Source organism: Coenobita brevimanus, chromosome 69 (genome assembly GCF_032717465.1).
Source record: "Coenobita brevimanus isolate Jiangsu-jjx chromosome 69, ASM3271746v2, whole genome shotgun sequence".
Classification (NCBI taxonomy): Eukaryota; Metazoa; Arthropoda; class Malacostraca; order Decapoda; family Coenobitidae; genus Coenobita; species Coenobita brevimanus.
In genome coordinates, this window is record NC_137022.1 from 26973214 (window position 1) to 26992443 (window position 19230).

General features: G+C 41.0%; 1 protein-coding gene and 1 non-coding gene across 2 annotated transcripts; one reads left to right on the forward strand and one right to left on the reverse strand.

Annotated features, from left to right (window-relative positions):
* Positions 1–216: 216 nt before the first annotated feature.
* LOC145406169 (carbohydrate sulfotransferase 3-like) lies at positions 217–873 on the reverse strand. The gene has a single exon (XM_080277366.1). The coding sequence runs from the start codon at positions 871–873 to the stop codon at positions 217–219; it is 657 nt and encodes a 218-aa protein (XP_080133492.1).
* Positions 874–18279: 17406 nt separating this feature from the next.
* LOC145406239 (5S ribosomal RNA) lies at positions 18280–18398 on the forward strand. The gene has a single exon (XR_013898514.1). It is a non-coding gene; the product is annotated as a 5S ribosomal RNA (ribosomal RNA).
* Positions 18399–19230: the final 832 nt, after the last annotated feature.

Consider the following 19230-nt stretch of genomic DNA (forward strand, 5'->3'; position numbering starts at 1 on the left):
ATTTTCTCATAACTAACATTTTTTTTATTGGAAGAACACAAGAATGGGAAGCTTTACACTCTTTATTCTTTGTCCTTCCCGTGAGAAAGTAAATGAATATATAGTTCAAATAAATTTCCTCTCATAACATTATTATTATTATTATTATTATTTTGAAGGTAGAACAGGGTTATAGGAAGCATCTGCACTCCCCATCCCTTGTCCTTCCAGTAAAGACTAATAGTTGTCATGTGTGGTGTCGAGGTCATAACTGAAGTGGAGGAGCACCTTACGACACTCGATCTCCACCTGGCGCCTGATGTCCTTCGGAAGCTGCCACCGCCACCGCTCGACAGGCTTGTTGAACCTCTTGAAGGTGGAGTAATAGTTGTTACGATTCACATGCTCGGTGTTATTCTTTCTGTGCTTGATCAAGAACAGGCTAACTTCTTCAGTCACGGGGACATTAACGAAAGCGAGGAGTCCCCGCGCTGACTTCTGATCTGCCACCATGTCCTCGTAGCGCAACACCTTCACCCTCTCCTGCTCCGCACCCAAGGCCTCCAGCTCCTCCAAGTCGCTGTTCAGGAACTCGCACAGAGCTTTCGGGTCCTGTCGCTCCCTGATGAAGTCCTCTTTTCGCTCGTAGATGGAAGTGAGGATGGCACGGGGGTCACGCACCAAGTATATTATCTTGAAATTGATGCCTGGGTTGCTTATACTGTTGTCACTGTTGTTTATACTGTTGTTGCCGTTGCCTTCACTGTTTTTAATCCTGTTGGTGAGGTCTGCCCAGGCGGAGGGTTGCAACAGAGGCGTGACCTGACCTAACCTTGCCCTCACCAACTTGATGACCCGAGGACTGGCGACCTCACATGCCCTCTCGGCTGACATCATCTGTTCCTTCCTCAGACCTGTGCCACCAGCGTAATATCAAGGTTAGCATACAGGAGAGAGAGAGAGACTGTACTAAGGAAATTTATAACAAGATAGCTAGAGTGAAAGTAAAACACACACACACACACACACACACACACACACGTATCCACATCCACACACAAACCTGTTAACGGCGGCTTCATAATAATATTAGACGCAGGGCGTGGATGGAATAGGTACTTGACACTGCTGTATTGACATAGAAACATCCGCTGCACTGCCGCTTGCACGTGCTCTGAGACAGACAGAGATTATGCATCCAATTTTACCTACACTATATTGCAAGATGAAAAGCAAGCACATACAAACATTAAATAATTACATTAATATCATCATTCTCCCCCCTGCCTCCTGCTCCTCCTCATCTTCCTACTTATATATATATATATATATATATATATATATATATATATATATATATATATATATATATATAAAATATTAAATGCACAGTGCCAGTATCACCCAGCCTGCAATGTCCATCATATTGTATGCACTCTCCCACACCCTACCCCGACACCCACAGTTAGGCCATCGTTTCCTATCACTTTAATTTTGTAGAAGTTAATGTATAATATAATATACTACAATATAATATATAAGGTATATATATATATATATATATATATATATATATGTGTGTGTGTGTGTGTGTGTGTGTGTGTGTGTGTGTGTGTATAGGTGTGAATGCGACCTTCACCTTCAGCAGATTAATGATTAAGTTACTTCAGCCTTGCCTAATCCTTAACCTTCCACCAGCATTCGTTCCAATCTGGTCAAATTAGTCAGGTGCAAAAAATGTCGATTGGTCGTTCTAAAAAAAAAAAAAAAAAAAATGCACGGCATTTCAGAGCAGAATTTGACCTACACTTGATATAATTCAAGGGTGCTGATTCCAAATCTGTTGTATGACATTCTCTATTTTTTGTCATTAGCACAGGAGAGCCCATTCTAAAAAAGGTGCCATTTTAGCGATAATGGCATTGTTTTCGTGGACTGATATAGAATATGGCCAATTCTATCAAATTTTTAGATGGATCTTGTATGTTTTTTTTCTTTTCAAACAAGTATTAAACCATTTTACTGACAAACTAAAGACATGGACAACATAATACTGTATGTAACGAGTATAAGCACATATTTAATGATATTGTAACAACTTGGGGCATTTGAACATGAAAAGTGTCGGAATGCAAATTATGCCTTTTGGTTTACGTCCCTACACATGGACAACATTCTCCTCAAGTTTACCCGTGCCGACAAAGATGGCATCTGGGATCTACATCTCAGTTCCTTCACGGAGATGCTCCCTTATTTCCAGCGCTTCGGACATACAAACTATGCAATATATGGCACAGTGGACACAACACAAATGCAAGTGCTACCTCCAGGAGCTGAGCAGGAATTCATGAATGGAAACTTTGTTGTTAGGATTGTAGAAATGTAGTTCAACCAAGTGTCCCCTGGCCAAAGTCTAGAATGATTAAATGATGTTGGAAAAAGTGGCGGTGGAATTCTCGGAATCACTAGAAGTCTGACTGCCCTCACCAGATGGGTCTTGTCCTTTAATCTGAGGTCTCAAATCTCAAAAGATACCACAGAGATGTTTGGAATCGATCCTGGACATGCCACTGCTCACAAAGAGTCCAGCATGGAAAGACGAAGACAAGATACTCAGGCTAAAAACAGTCATTGAGAAGCTTGGTGCCTCTGGAGTCTTCTCTGATGAAACCTCTGGTGAGCTTGTCAGCACTGAAACACAAGACCGGGCTACAGATGAACTTAAAGAAACTCTCTTAAATGTTGAAAACCTGGGCAAAGATCAGACTTACACCCATGACAGGCTCCTTCCACCACAAGAAGGATTCATAGATAAGAAATTCCACGTTCCGATGAGAAGTAATCCTGCAATATTTGCCAAATTATATGATGTTACAAAACATGATACCCAAATATCACTTGTGAAAGCAGACAGGTCTGATCTGCAGAGGCTACTGATCAGCTATTCAGCAGGAAGGAATGTTGAGCTTGATATTATATTAGCATGAGCTGCCCCCTGTGCCTTTATCACTAGCACAAATAGATGGAAGTCTGAAAGAAGGGAAAAAAGTATATCTTGATGGATGAATTGTTGAAAGGCATAAGCTGCAGTGAAGAATATAAAATCCCAAAAATGCCACTCTTGTCATTGATGGACAAGGTTCAGTCCATTCACTAGGAAAACCTCAAATTCTTCATGCAGGAACATTTGGAGAATTCTCGAATATATTCAATGCATCTGTGTTTGGGTATGGTCAGCAATTTTCTAGGATAGATGCTGTTTTTGACAGGTATGACCAAGTCACCATAAAAGAAAGTACAAGAATAAAAAGGAAGAAAGGCAAAGTCATCCGTACGGTAACTGATCATGGTGATGTGCCAGTACCCAATGACTGAGATGGTTTCCTCAGTGACTGCCAGAACAAAGCTGATCTGGCCAATTTCTTGTCTCGGGAACTGATTGCAAATGCTCCAGCAGATAAATGTATCATCACAGCTGGTGAACCCAAAAAATGTGATGTGCTTAGCAACCAGAAAGATATTGACATAAATGATCTGAGAAGTACACATGAGGATGCAGATACGCGGATCATTCTTCACTGCATGGATACTTATTTTGATACTGTTGATGTTTGGTCCCGTGACACGGATGTGCTGTTATTGCTTATGGCCCACAGTCCTACGATAAATAAGGAGATAATAATGAAAGCTGGAACTGCCAAAGCACCAAAATATATACCAGTGAATGACATAGTAGTATCTTTGAACTTCAGCGATGAATGGCGCTGTCCTTGTTAGCCTTTCATGCTTTGACAGGCTCACACATCACATCATACTTAGCTGGACAGCACTGTCAGTATTCACACGTCATCCTGAACTATTACAGGGACTTGAGAAGGACCCGTTAACACCAGACACACTTGCCCACGTGGAAAAATTCATCTGCATTGTGTATAATGTCCCTAATGCTAATTCGGTTGATTAAGCAAGGAAGACCTTGTTCAGGAGAAGTAGTAGAGGAATACCTCCCACCACATGTATGACCCACCGCCGTGGCTGTCGCAAGTCAAATATGCCTTGTACAGTACTGGAATATGCCGATGTAGAGCAGAATGTGTCAGTGTCAAAGATAACACAAAAAAAATACATAAATAAATAAAAGAAGTCATTGCCTTTCCCTTCAATAAACATTCCATTAGTGTTTTTATGATTGATCTGATCCCAATTCTGTTTGAGGATCCTTCATTCAATCAGGCTTGAGCCCTAATCTGTATAGAATGCATGCAATTTAGCATAAAAATGCAATTCTGGCAGTGACTCGTAAATAAGTTGTCCTGTAATAACGACAAAAAACAGTGAATGTCATACAACAACTTTGAAATCATCACCCTTGAATTATCTTAACTAAACTGTATGACAAATTTTACTCTAAAATGCCTTGACCTCTATAGCTTATCCAAAATCGGCACCTGACCAAACTGTCTAGCTGACTCTGTCTCTTATTATCTTTCACCTGTAGGAATGAGCCTGGTGTATTCAGAGCGGAGCATCACCGGCAGGTTAACCAGAGGCTCGTACAGGTAGCTGGCACCACGGGGGCTGGAGAGTAGAGCACCTGGTGGTGGTAGTTGTGGCGATGTGGTTAGTGGTTGGAGTTATGCTTCTTGTGCTAGTGTTGGTTGATTTATTTTTTAAAACCCTGAAAATGTGTCATTCACAACAAAATCTGAACCACAATAGTAGCAGTTGTTGTCTGAAACCCCAGGTTCATCTGAAACGTGAACCAAGTGGACAGTAGGCCATGGTAGCCCTCCTCTTGCAGTCCACCATCCTCCTTTTAGGAGATAGAGATGAGTTGAAAGACGTTTGTATAACCGTGTGGTGGAGGTACACAGCTATATCGGTGCTACCACATGAAGGTACCTCTCTCCAGCACCACAATAAAAGCCAAATTCGACTCAAAATTGTCCAAGGTCTGTATTTTCGTTGGTCTGGGAGACTTTCTGGCGCCTTTTGCTTAGCACATTTTGCTAATTATGGCTTGATATTCTTCCAGCCATTATTTATACCATTAGGACACCGGTAACTTCAACCTGTGGCTCACTGAGTTTGCGTTCGCATGACCCTGAATTCACCACCATCACAAGAACAACAATTACTACTACTACTAACACAAAAAGGGGGGGGGGACCCTTTCCGGAAACCAGGAAACAATAGCAAATTAAAAAAAAAAAGTGGGGTGGAAGACTCGACATCCACCAGCAGGAAAAAAAAGAAAAAAAAAAATGGGGTGGGAGAATCGACACCCACCACCAGGAGAAAAACGGTACAAAAAAAAAAAAAAAAAAAAGGGTGGGAGAATCGACACCCATAACCAGGAGAAAAAAGGTACAAAAAAAAAAATATGGGGTGGGAGAATCGACACCCATCACCTCCCATTAGTGCTGTACAGTATAATTATATAAACTGCAGCGATGGTGGGTTAGGCTGCCAGTTTAGTCACTTGCGAAGTTTTGGGGCTACAAGGAAGACGAAACTTTCAGGAATTAATAGAGCTCTCGTAGTAGTAGGAAAAATCGCGTGTAAAAAAAAAAATATCGAGTGAAAAGGTCTTAATACTGAATACCTGCTGAACAATGATATGCTTTGATTTAGCCGTAAACAAGGAAAGCACAATATGGAAGACCGCCCATGTTTTCAAAGCGTTTGCGAAATGCCATTTATTTTCCTCATTCATAACTAAATCAAAGTATAATATTGTTCAGCAAGTACTTGATATTATGTCAACGTTATTTTCACACGATATTTATTTGTTTTTAAAAGCGATTGATGTTGATGCTACGAAAATTATCAAAGTCGACATTCTTACCTTCCTTGCAGTCAAAACTCGCAAGTGTTCAAATCGAGATAATCACGCCTATCTACCGCCAGATTTCGATGGTTATTGGTAAAATATCTATATCCTTTTCACCTTACCTTTGCCCAGATTTTCGACCTTGTGCAGCTAAAGTCATGCAGCTCAGTAGCAGAAAAACACAATACTGCAGCTCTACATCCCTTCCACAGCACTCTCTCGTGATTAGCATCATAGTCGTGTAATCACTTGCTAAACCTCAACATTTAAGAAGGAGGCGACACTTTTTGATTGTCAAAATCAAGAGTGTAGTTAATGATCAAGAGATTTCATCAACATTTCTGCGATAATCTTGAAAGCTGATACTGTTTCGAGTAAATTCTGATTGTGTGTCGACATTCTAAGGAAATTAAATTAGCAATTGTAGGAGGGGTTTACTGACCGAAAGTTTTTATTGATAATTCAGCAATATTCTGGAGATTATATTGTCATATACACCTTCCTCAATTACCTCCCTAGCCCCCTGAAAGGAGGATTGTGGACCGAAGGGCGGTAAACCCGCAGTAGGCCTACATCAGGTTTACTTTAAAATGAGCCTGGGTTGCAACTGCTACTACTACCAGCACCATTATTATTACTGCTACCACTTACAACTACTACTGCTATTACTACTACTCATACTACTGACCAAGGTAGGACGATCCGGTACGTGGGTAGGCTCCTAAGACGAGGATGAGAGGCGGTGGTCCTCTTCTGTCTTTTGTCTCACCCACACCATCCTGCCTCTCTGTCCACAAGAAGAAGAGGAGGAGGAAGAAGAAAAAAAAAGATTAAATTTATGCCAACCAACGATACCCTTTTCACTTTAACTTAGCCCAGATTATCGTCCTTTGCTCATGACAGATTAAAGAAAACACCACGGCTCTGCATCCTTTCCATAGCACTTCTTCGTGACTTCATTTTGCACCTTATTTAACTTTACTCATTGACAGAAAAGAGACAGTACTACGGTTCTACATCTTTTCCATAGCACTTCTTCGTGACTAGCCTCATACTCTATTGCTTAATGTAAAAATTCAGTATTCAGGATGGAGAGACGACAATTTTAGGCCAAATTAGATAGTTGCAGCCCCAGACTCGACTAAATGTGAACCCAGTGGACTGCGGCAAGAAGCTACATTTCTGCAGTCCATCCTCCTCCTTTCGGGGGATAAAGAGGGAGTTTAGGGATGTTTGTATAACGGGGCACTGGAGACGCCCAGTTATATCAGTGCCACCGCATGAAGGCGTCCCTCTCATGTCTCCAGCACCTTCAGTAAAAAATGAAGGTCGTTAACTCCCAAACTATCCCTGTAACACGACCCACAGAAGATGACATGGGTCTGCATTCCTAGTGACTTCGTAGCACCATTTCCACAGCTATTTATTCTGCACAATACACCTCAATATCCTCTTGTATGATACTCAAAATACGTCGATTTTAAGATTACAGAAATAGCACGGAGGAGAATGTTGAAGTGTAATATGCAGAACAAGTCGCTTAGGGAGAGTTGCTACGGAGCCGCCCCTGTCACTTAAAACACAGGACTGATTGTTGTTGACTGTTCTCGGTTCACTGGTGCCGGAGAGGGGAAGCCTTCATGTGGTGGCACCGACATAATTAGGTCGCTCAACTGCCTGCTTATACAAACGCCCCTGAACTAATCGTACTTACCTATCCCATAACTGGAGGATGGTGAACTGCACGACAAGGTCATATTGAGCCCGGGTTCACGTTTCACATGAACCTGGGGCTACAAGAAAATAAAAAAGAACTCCAACAACTACTACTACTGCCAGACTACTGCTGCTGTTATTATTACTACTGCTACTACTATTACTACTACTACTACCACCACCACAACCGCTGCTGCTGCTGCTGCTGCTCCTCCTCTTCCTAATACTACTACTACTACTACAACTACAGCTGCTGCAGCTCCTACTGTATTTCACAGTCTGGCCCAAACATGAAAAAAACATTTCCATATTTTGCTTTACTACTGCTCCTACTGTAAATCAGTCTCGCTCAAAAAAAAAAAAAAAAAAAAAAAAAAAAAAAAAAAATTTTGCTTTCAGTGTGTGTAAATTATTGGGCATGCCAACGCAGACACCTGTGAAAGAGAATCGTCTACCAGGTGATTCCCCTCAAAGTGCGCGCATATATATGAAAGGTGATAAAAGTAAACACAAAGAAATATGAAACTGAAAGAGCGGAATTCAATAAGCTTATCAACATGAGACAGAGAGTAAGAACAAAGAAAGAGAAACATGGATCTGATCAAAGAAACCATTAAAAAAAAGGAAAAAGTCTGAAACAAGTCCGTAGTAAAATGGCACTAGGAAAGCAACAAATTATATCACTGAAAGACAAAAAACGGTGACGTCATTAAATGCAGTGATAGGATGGTGATGAGCTGAATAATTTTACAAAGAACTGTATGCATCAAAGACAACAGTACCAACAGCTAACTTTCCTGCTGACACAAGTGAAATGCTCGAGGTAACACCAGACGAAGTAAACGTTTCTCTTAAAACTATGAAAAGAGGGAAGGCCCCAGGAGAGGATGAAACTGAAGCTGATTTATATACTGTTGGATGCAAGAGTAGAAGTACAAAGCAGGCTCGCCCACTTGTTTACTCAGTGCATACAACAGAAGAAGTTTCCCCAAACATGGTGTAATGCAACAGTTATTTTGCTTTGCAAAAAAGGCAACTCAAAAGATCTTAGTACCTATCAATCCATTAGCTTATTTTCAACTATTTACAAACTTTTCACTAAAGTCCTTACGAACAGAATAGCAACAGATTTAGAAGACCAACCTCGCGAACAGGCAGGACTCCGAAGTGGGTACTGGACTACTGATCATAACACGCAATGAATCGGCTAACAGAGAAAATTACAGAATACACTAAACCACTGTGCTTGGGTTTTGTTTACTGTGAAAAGGTTTTCGATTTACTGGAGCACATAGCAATTATAAATTCATTGCGAGAACAAGGAGTAAATGAGTAAACTGTAAAACTGCTTGGAAACGTATATACAGTGGGATATGCTACCGTTAAATACACAAAGACTCGGAGAAAAATAAGAATGAGACGGGTGTGCCCCATGGAGATACAATTTCACCAAAATTACTTACAGCATCCCTAGAAAGTATTTTTAGAAAGCTAGACTTGGAAAATAAAGGAGTAAACATAGATGGAGAAAAGCTAAACCATTTAAGATTTCCAGATGACACTGTCCCAGAAACTGCAGAGACATTGCAAGAAATGTTAAGTGACCTGAAAAGAGAAAGTTTCCAAAGAGGGCTAAAGATGAACCAGAGTAAAACTACTGTTTAATCCAAATACACCAAAGAGCGTCATCATAATCAGTGAGGAAATTCTTGAAGAAGTCAAGGAGTACAGTTACTTGGGGTAAATACTAAAACTATCATGACGCGAAGTAGAGACGCATTACAATTGGATGAAAAGTTTTCTGTAAACATAGAGACATCATGAAATGTAGCTTGCCAATACGCATGAAACGAAAAGTGTATAACGAATGTATGTTTCTAGCTATGACGTACGGTTGAGACTTGGAAACTGACAAAACCGATGGAAAAACAACTAATTCGTCTTCACAGAGTAATGGGAAGGACAATCCGGGAATATCTTTACGGTACAGGAAAAGATCAACTTGGGTGAGAGAGCAGACTAAAGTCAAAGACATTATAGAAGTTATAAAAGAACAGGAACGGAGATGGGTAGTCATGTAGCATGAGTAAGGGATGACCAATGGAGCAAGAGGCTGACTGACTGGACTCCCAGAGATTGTAAGCGCAGCAGAAAAAGGCCAGACGAGAGATGGAGAGATAAGATAGAGAAGTCTGCAGGCAAAACGTTGCAGACATTGACTCAGTCATTATTCGAGGAAAAGGTTGGGGGAGGCCTTTCTACAACAGTGGACCTGCAATGGCTGATGATGATATACTTATATATCTATGTATCTATCTACCTATCTACCTATGGATAGATAGATAGATAGATATAGACATAGATATATGATTTCACAGCCCGTTCCCTGAGGTCCAGCGGCCCTAGGTGAGACACCCTAATACGCTATAGCTTCGGCACTATGGTATTTCTATCAAATCACTTTTGTTGCGAGTCGGCTAATGAATGTAAAGAATGCGTAAATGCCAAATCGTTAATTACAAATAATAAATTTCATATTTTTAGCTATTAACTACTTGTATATGTATTTCAAATACTCTGTAGAGATCCATTTCTATAAAAAAGCTATATAGTTCTTATGAATAATTTGCTTTTTGAGGATGAAAACAGTGACTTTGTATAAATTTCATAACACTTGGCAACTTGCAAATGTATTTCAGATACCCTGTATAGATTCATCCCTACAAAAAATCGATATAGTTTTCATGAATGATTCGCTTTTCGAGGATGAAAACAGTGACTTTGTTGTATACACATCACGAGACTTGGCTGTTTTTGCGACGCCGGCAAGTCATGCGGCCTGACCCGGGGCACTTATTAGCAATATCCCGCCATTAACTCATCTCTTTCAACTCCCTCTAGTATTCTCCATAGCCATGCAAAAGAAATTATTTACAATGTGAATAAGTAGTTCTTAGAAGAAAAGGCAAACAAAGGACCATTAACAGATCCCTCAAAATCAGTTGCACGAACAGCCAAAGCCACCACCGTTAGTGAAAGGACAGTGACGAGAATTTGCTCTGAAATAAATAAAGCTTGTAGCAAACAGGATTTTCCAGAAGAACATGCATTCTCTTCACCGACAAAAAGTCGCCTTCCAACTGTGACGAATTTCGATGACTGACAAGTGTGTACTCATAAGAACCGTCTTGGCATTTTACGAAAGGAAAGACATCCCTACATTGCACAAAATAAGGGAAGAACTCAAAGAAACCATCTCTTTCAATGGCTGCATTGAGTCCCTTCGCAAGGTTCTCTTACAAATTGGATTTAAGTTTGCAGATTGATGGCCGCAAATTCCTTATGGAAAGGAGTTATGTCGTTGCAGCTCGGACGAGATTTTTTCGAAAAATGCGGCAGATCAAACAATCATTTGTTTATCTTGATGAAACTTGGGTGAACCAGAATTACACCGTCGGAAATTGTTGGATTGACACTGCATCCCAACAAGCAACAGGCATAAAGGCTCCTCTTGAAAAAAGAAGTCGTTTGATTATTCTCCACGCGGGAACGATAGTTTCGTCAACAATCCTGAATTAGTTTTTCAAGCTAAACACGACGGCGACCACCATAACCAGGTGAATTCCTACTGGAGAAACCTCTATTAAACACACACACACACACACACACACACACACACACACACACACACACACACACACACCTAGACTTTTACCTAGGGGGTGGTGTGGAAAAAAGTCAAAAGAGAAAAAATAAAATAAACTACTTTTTGAAGAGTCCCATTCATATGAAAAAAGAGAATGTTGGTTTCCCTGGACTAGATGTGGCCAGTGGCAGCATCGCTAGCGGTCATAGTCCTGAGGGAACCACACCCAAAGTGACTCGATAAAACAGAAGGACCATAATACCGTCCATACTTGATACAGGCCGGGACGGTTCCACTCAGGACTGGTGTAATGGCATTTGTGGGAGTGGCTTGTTATATGAGGTCTGTTTGCTTGCAGGGAACGGGTATTAGTGTCCGAGTGGTGACATGTTAATATTAAATGAATTAGAGAAATGCTGGGCTTCAGGTAAAAGCTATTATATCTAAGTCCTGATTCGTCATCATCATCATAATCCATACCTTTTTTCCCAAGTAAACTGGGATGAGGTAGGGTAAAAAAAAATAACAGGAGAGACTAACCAAAGTTCACCTAGATGAATGGGCCACACACTCATTAACATACCATTTAAGCTCCACGAATCCTCACAGGCATACACATCCACACTTAACACGTTTCATACCATCTAACAGTCCAACACACACAGACTCTCTCTCTCTGTCTCACCTAGAACGCTGACGGGTTCCTGATGGACAGCGTGCCGTGAATCGCCTCCAAGGGTCATGCCTGTAGGAGGAGGAAGTGACACAATTATACTACAGGTACACAGGGTTGACCATACATTACCCTCCCTCTTACACTACGCCGGGATGCTTGTCATGTGGTGAGGGGATGGCTAAGTCAGGGTTGTCAATGTTTACCCTGCAACACTTTACTCATTTCAAGACCCCATTGCCACTCCCATACCCACACCAGCAGACTGAGCCGTACCCGAAATGCATAGTACCTTGCAACATTTTATTTATTTCCCGACCCCACTGCCACTTCCATGCCCACACCAGCAGACTGAGCCGTACCCGCAATGCATGAGATACCAACAAGAGAGTTTCTAGTGCAGCGCTCTTTACGGACTACCATATACCTGTATATGTTAAATTCCATGTTGTCTTAATTTTAATGCTTACTCTCTCCCAGCAATTTTTATTAGACTAAGAATGCTATACTCCTTTCACTTTAACTTGGCCTAATACTGCTCTTTGTCCATCGTGAATGTTAAGCGACAGATTAACCCAGGAATATGATGCGATTCACCAAGAAGTGCTATGGAAAGGATGTAGACCCGTAGTATTGTCTTATTATGCCTCTAAGATACGTGGAATAAGATGCAGAAGGACGAAAACTGGGCCAAGTTAGGATGAAAATATTATGGTATTGAATGACTTTAATCAATACTATATCTGTCCTACCTGAGAGAGAGAGAGAGAGAGAGAGAGAGAGAGAGAGAGAGAGAGAGAGAGAGAGAGAGAGAGAGAGAGAGAGAGAGAGAGAATGTCATTTACCCTGGACGTGAACAGGTTCCAGATGAAGGGTGGGACGTGGATCACCTCCCAGGGTCATTTCTGCACGGTCAGAAAGGATAATAAAGTCACAAGGTTAATGGCTAATAAGTGTTCGTAACGCCTCTTCCTAAGTGATTTATTTTGCATTAATACACATACTCTAATTCTACTTATGCCTTTCTAATGTAACACACTTTGCATCAGTAACATACAAAATATAACAGGCAAAATAAATCGCCAAGGAAGAGGTGTTCAGAAAGCTCCTAAGGCAGCTACAAATACAAGCCACAGAAATATATTGGAAGGGCAGGTTAACCCCTACAGTACGATGCTATTTTACTGAATTATTCTGGGGTTGGAGAGGAGCGCCTTCACGTGGTAGCACCCATTATGACCGGGTGGCTCCGCTGCCAGGTCATACAAACGTTCCTCAGCTCCATCACTGTCTCTCAAAACTAGGATAGTGGACTACAGGAGAAGGATAATTTCAGCCCGCACTCCACTGGGTTCACATCCAGATGAGCCTCGGGTTGCAACTACTACTACTACTGCTACTACTAATGCTGTTGCTGCTACTACTACTACTACAATATTACTACTACTACTAATGCTGTTGCTACTACTACTACTACTAATTTAGTCTTGTCACATCTGGAAGATTTTGTCTGGTATGGGAGAGATTCTTCGAGTTAGTGCTTTTTTTTAAATTTAAATCTGAGAAAGATCCCAAACCCCTTTCAGTTCAGTTGATGGCAAGGTTTAGTCAGACTGGAGGGCTGATTTGACTAATAACCAAGAAGACTCATTCCCACTTGATAACAAAGGCTTACCGAATTTCACGTTAAATTCAGTTAAGAGTGGCCCAGTTCCGTCAGATGAAAGAGTCTATAGAGGAGCAAGAGTGAAATCGGCCGGAGGTAGCAGGAATGAACAGAAAAATTATGGCCCGCAATCTCTTCGGGTATGGAAGCTCCCTAGCACCACTTCCCTAGCGATTTGTTTTTGGATGTGGCTGGTTAGTATCCTTTTGTGCGTTATCTGTGCTGAGTACTGCGATGCTTGAAGGATTTATATATATCACAGAACAGGACAGTACGGTATGTAGTATGTGTGTTAAGTACCTGTATGTGCGTGCAAATGTGTGAGTGTCCTTGTGCGTAATTGTGAGCGCGCGTACGTGTTCCGGTGCAATGTATATAAAGTCGTGTGTGTGTGTGTGTGTGTGTGTGTGTGTGTGTGTACTAACCTGAGAGTGTGTAGACTAGTGTGAGCAGTAGCACGGTGCACACTACTCGCATCACTGCCAACCCCCGTCTGAGCATCGCCACCCTCTCTCTTTACACTTCCTCCCTCCTTTCTGAAAATATTAAAGATTATCATTACCGAATCTTTTCATGCCAATGACGCGTTTCCTCTCTCTCTCTCTCTCTCTCTCTCTCTCTCTCTCTCTCTCTCTCTCTCTCTCTCTCGTTTGCAGTGTCCTGAATGAAGGCTTTAATTGTCCTACCGTAAAAATATAAAAATAATTATAATAAAAAATAACACAAACAACACTAATAATAACAATAATGATAATAATAGTACAAGTATGATAAGCGTAATGATGATGATGGCCACTACGTTTCATTCATGCATCTATGACCCCAGAAATGTGCCACAGTAGAAAAAGTTGCATCTGACCATCTATCTGTGAGTAATGTACATTCACCAAGGTTCATTTAAGTGTTTATGACGTCAGCGATAATGGAAGAGGCAGGAGAGACGAGGGGAGTTTCATATCTGACTGTACAATCGTGCTAGGAAGTGATGTAACAAATCACACTGAATTTGTAGAGGATTTCGTGACAACATTCAATAGTAAGAGTCTACATGCATAGAATAATCAGGCCAATTTATACAGAAACAAAGACGTGAGGCAGTGAAAACGAGTGTTGGTGAGAACACGAATACAGTATATATATATATATATATATATATATATATATATATATATATATATATATATATATGTAGAGAGAGAGAGAGAGAGAGGCCTCTGGATCCACACGTTACATCTTGTGCACTGTACTCTGAACACTTTAACTAGGCGTAAAAGTGTCATGTCTGTATCTAGAACGTTGACCTGTAACAACAGATCAACACTAGAATATGGTGCCAGTCATGAAACAGTGCTGTGGCAAGGAAACGGCCGTAGTATTGTCTTATCCGCCATTGAGCTACGGGAAATAAGCTGGAAGTGAACGAAAATCTCTGCCTAGTTGAAGTGAATGAACTACAGCTCCAAATTATCATTCAGAAGGTCTCCGAAGGCATCTGAAATTTTCAATAGATTTAGCCCGTGATGTTCCAAAAAGATAAATAGTTACCTACTAACCATCAAAATAATTCTCTGCTAACAGTCTCTCCGGGAAACTCAGTCACAGTCATGAAAATAATGCATCCCAATGAAAGCAGGTTTCTCGAAGTGGGGTTAAAATCATCGATACCGTAAAAATGAAAGAAAAAATAGGGGTACCATTGCCTTCACTACCTGACTGTCATGCGCTGTGGACACCTCTAATTAATGATGCTAGTGTACATCTGTGCTCATTTATTTACAACGTTTCACTGATTCGGAAAGGCAGTATTTCCTGATACTACCAGATTATTTTGCTTATCTTAGGAGACTCTGCGAACTGGAGGGGTTAGATAAAGCCTTCATTTACACCTTCCCTACTAGATCATCCTTCATCACAGTGAATAAAATACTCAGGTGATGATTAAAGTGAAAAACACGTTAGCGGACTCTGATTAGGGATAGCCTAATACTGCACATATATAAAGTTTCCTTATGGGCGGACCCTCAACCTTTCCACAAAATTTGGTTAAAATCGAATTAAAACTCCACACACACACACACACACACACACACACACACACACACACACACACACACACACACACACACACACACACACACACACACCGCTCCATAACAGCTAACTATACTCTTCTCACTCTAACTTGGTGATGGTAGATGGCAACCATCATACACTAATCTGACGTAGTGCTGCCTCTTCCTATTTCTTCCTGTCACTTTTTATTACTCTTCACTCCACTTCAGGTGGCTCTGCACTAAGCGACCAGGCTAGTGGTTTCCGGCAACCCAGGACACCATTTACAACACTGGGTGATAATCATATAACCAAATAGGATGACAAGGAGCCTACTATGGTGCCGCTGTTAACTGGGGACACAAATTCGGCGTCCATCCGGAAACCAAATCTCCACACTTCCCAGCGCAAGAGAACAGTTCACTGCACGGGACGGCCCTACTGGGGAAATTGTTTGCCTGCTGTTGATGGGTCTGTTCGCTCACAGACGTGCCATGGAAAGGACGTAAGAGTCGCAGTCACGAAAGCAATGTTACTGAAAAGCATGTAAAGCCGTAGTATTGTCTTATTGTCACTGAAGCAGGGAATATAATACTCAAAAGGATGAGAAATCTCTGCCTACAGTCTGCTCACTTTAACTGCGTAAAACTGCAATCTCTCCATCCCGAATGTTGTACCATGACAAGAGATAACACGAAGCGCTATGGAAAGGATGAAGAGTCGCAGTATTGTCTTATGACTGAACTACGGGAAATAAGATGTTGAACTACGGGAATATGATGCTAATGGACGAAAATTTCCGCCAAATTAAATGGAATAAACTGTAGTTAATTTCACGCATAATCTTATTTATTTATAGTGTCTATACTCTTATTACTTTGACTTGGCCTGGATTTTCAGTGTCTATACTCTTCCCTTTGACTTGATCTGGATTTTCAGTGTCTATACTCTTCCCTTTGACTTGATCTGGATTTTCAGTGTCTATACTCTTTTCCCTTTGACTTAATCTGGATTTTCAAAGTGTCTATACTCTTTTCCCTTTGACTTAATCTGGATTTTCAAAGTGTCTATACTGTGCTCCTTTCCCTTTGACTTGATCTGGATTTTCAAAATGTCTATACTCTTTTCTCTTTGACTTGATCTGGATTTTCAAAGTGTCTATACTCTTTTCCCTTTGACTTAATCTGGATTTTCAAAGTGTCTATACTCTTCCCTTTGACGATCTGGAATTTCAGTGTCAATACTCTTTTCCCTTTGACCTGATCTTGATTTTCAAAGTGTCTATATGTTTTTCTCTTTGACTTGTCCTGGATATCGTCCCTTCCCCACTTACGCCACGAAAAGCCTCCAAATGACTCCGTACCCCAGCCGGAAATCGATCCCGCGTCCTTCTAGACTGCACCACGCGTCTTACCGCATAACCACCACCTCGGCTAATCAACAGGTCACGTAGCTACTGCACCAACATTTATTTCTAAGGCTTTCTTTCATTCATTCCTTATTTTTCTTTCCCATTCTTTCTTTCTTTCCCGTCCTATCTTTCGTCCAACGTTACTTCATAATATTTCTAATTCTTTCTTTCCTGTTCTTCCTCTCTTTCCCGCTCTTTCATTCATTCTTTCTTTCTTTTTCTTTCCTACTTTCCCGTTCTTTCTTGCTTTCCAGTTCTCTCTTTCTTTTCCGTTCTTCCTTGCTTTCCAGTTCTCTCCTTCCCGTTCTTTCTTGCTTTCCAGATATCTCTTTCTCGTTCTTTCTTGCTTTTCAGTTCTCTTTCCAGTTCTCTCTTTCCTTTCCATTCTGTCCCCCTTTCCCGTTTTCATTTTTTCTTTCCCTTCCTTTCTTTCTTTTCCTCAAGTCTTTATGCCATATATTTCTTTTTTCTTTCTTCTCCCTTCCTTTAATTTATTCATTTATTATTTTCCCTCCTCTACTTTGTCCGCTTCTATATTATACCTATTTATTATTTTACATGGTGTAGATTTTCTTCATTTTACACTTCACTTCCCGTAATGGATGGCAGAATATGACTATACTATGACTCTATATCCTTTCCATAGCACTTCTTCGTGACTAACCCCTCACCTAAACTTTGCGTAGATTCTGGTAATTTTGCAGGCTATTTCCCCACGCCCAATAGCAGATGAAGACAATACTACGACTCTTTATTCATTCCATAGCACTTCTTCGTGACTAGCGCCAAATTCTCCCTCTAATCTCTTGTTCCAGCTGAGCATGCAAGGAGAGATGGCAGTTTTAAGGGCTCTATATTAATTCCAAAGCACTTAGTGACTAGCGCAAAATTCTCCGACTAACCCCTTGTTACAGCTAAGCATGCATGGAAAGATAGCAGTTTTAAGTTAACCCTTCCACTCTTCATTTTAACTATAGTGCCTTCAATCTAACTTGGCATATTGTCATCTCTATTACAGAGCTGTAGGAAGAAATTAACACTAGAATTCAATGCTAGTCACGAAGAAGTGCTATCGAAAGGATGTAGAGCCATAGCACTGTCTTCTGCCACCGAACTATGTGAAATAAGCTGCAAAAGGACGAAAATCAGGGCCAAGTTAGAGTAAGATCATTGTAGGCGTAAGACTGCCATGTCTCCATTTTGAATCCTGAATTGACAAGAGATGAACACTAGAATACTGTGCTAGTCACGAAGGAGTTCTATTGAAAGGATGTAAAGTCGTAGGAGTCCAGTTCTGCCACTGAGCTACGGCCATGCCACGTTGAGTACACCGCTTCCCGTCCGATCAGCGAAGTTAAGCAACGTTGGGTCTGGTTAGTACTTGGATGGGTGACCGCCTGGGAACACCAGATGCTGTTGGCATAACGTTCTCCCTACGTGTCAAGTGGGGTTGGTGGAGGATTAGTGCCCCTCCCTGTAAAACAATGAACTCTAAGCCCTTGACCACCCCGTTTGGGATACATGGCGTCTGGCAATGAATGAATGACATACAGGTAGCTTAAATTAGGCGATTATTGTCTTTTCTGCTGTTTATTTCAAGAGGCTCTGTCAGAAAAAGATAATGCTACAGCTCTACATCCTTCCCAAAGCACTTCTTCGTGACAAGGAACATTTTCTAGTCTAGTGTTTAATCTTTTGCCTGAGAGGAGACCTTAAGCCTCGTTAGAAAAAAAAAAAAAAAAAAAGCATTCCAAGGCTTCAAAAAAAATATCTCGTAACAACTAGGAATTTTTGACTAACGATTTTTTTTCAGATGATAGAAATCCTAGTTGTCAACTGTTTAAAGTTATAGACAGTAGTATAGCAGTTATAATAATACTCACTCATATAAGACACGGAATAGGGGGGGGGGGGGAAGGACGGAAAAGCTAGGTTACGCGTCCTACCTCTTCGACAGCTACAGGGAGACTGAGCAGTGAGGTTTGTACTTTGTTTGTTTCGTCTTCTCATTCTCGTCACCCTCAGTTAAGGAAGCTCCCTAACACCGCTTCCATATCTATTTATTTTTGACCTAGGGTGGTTAGTATCCTTCTTTACGTTATTTATGCAGAGAATGACGATATTGGAAGCATTTATGTAACACAGAAGGAAGTAAGATGTAATAATAAATCGCTTAGGAAATGGTGTTTGGGAGATTCCTCAACCGACCAGGATACGGACCTAAGAATTGCAGAGAAAAAAATGAGAATTAAAG

Coding starts and splice junctions, on each gene's coding strand:
- LOC145406169 (XM_080277366.1), bottom strand. CDS start 873: ATGTCAGCCGAGAGGGCATGTGAGGTCGCCAGTCCTCGGGTCATCAAG.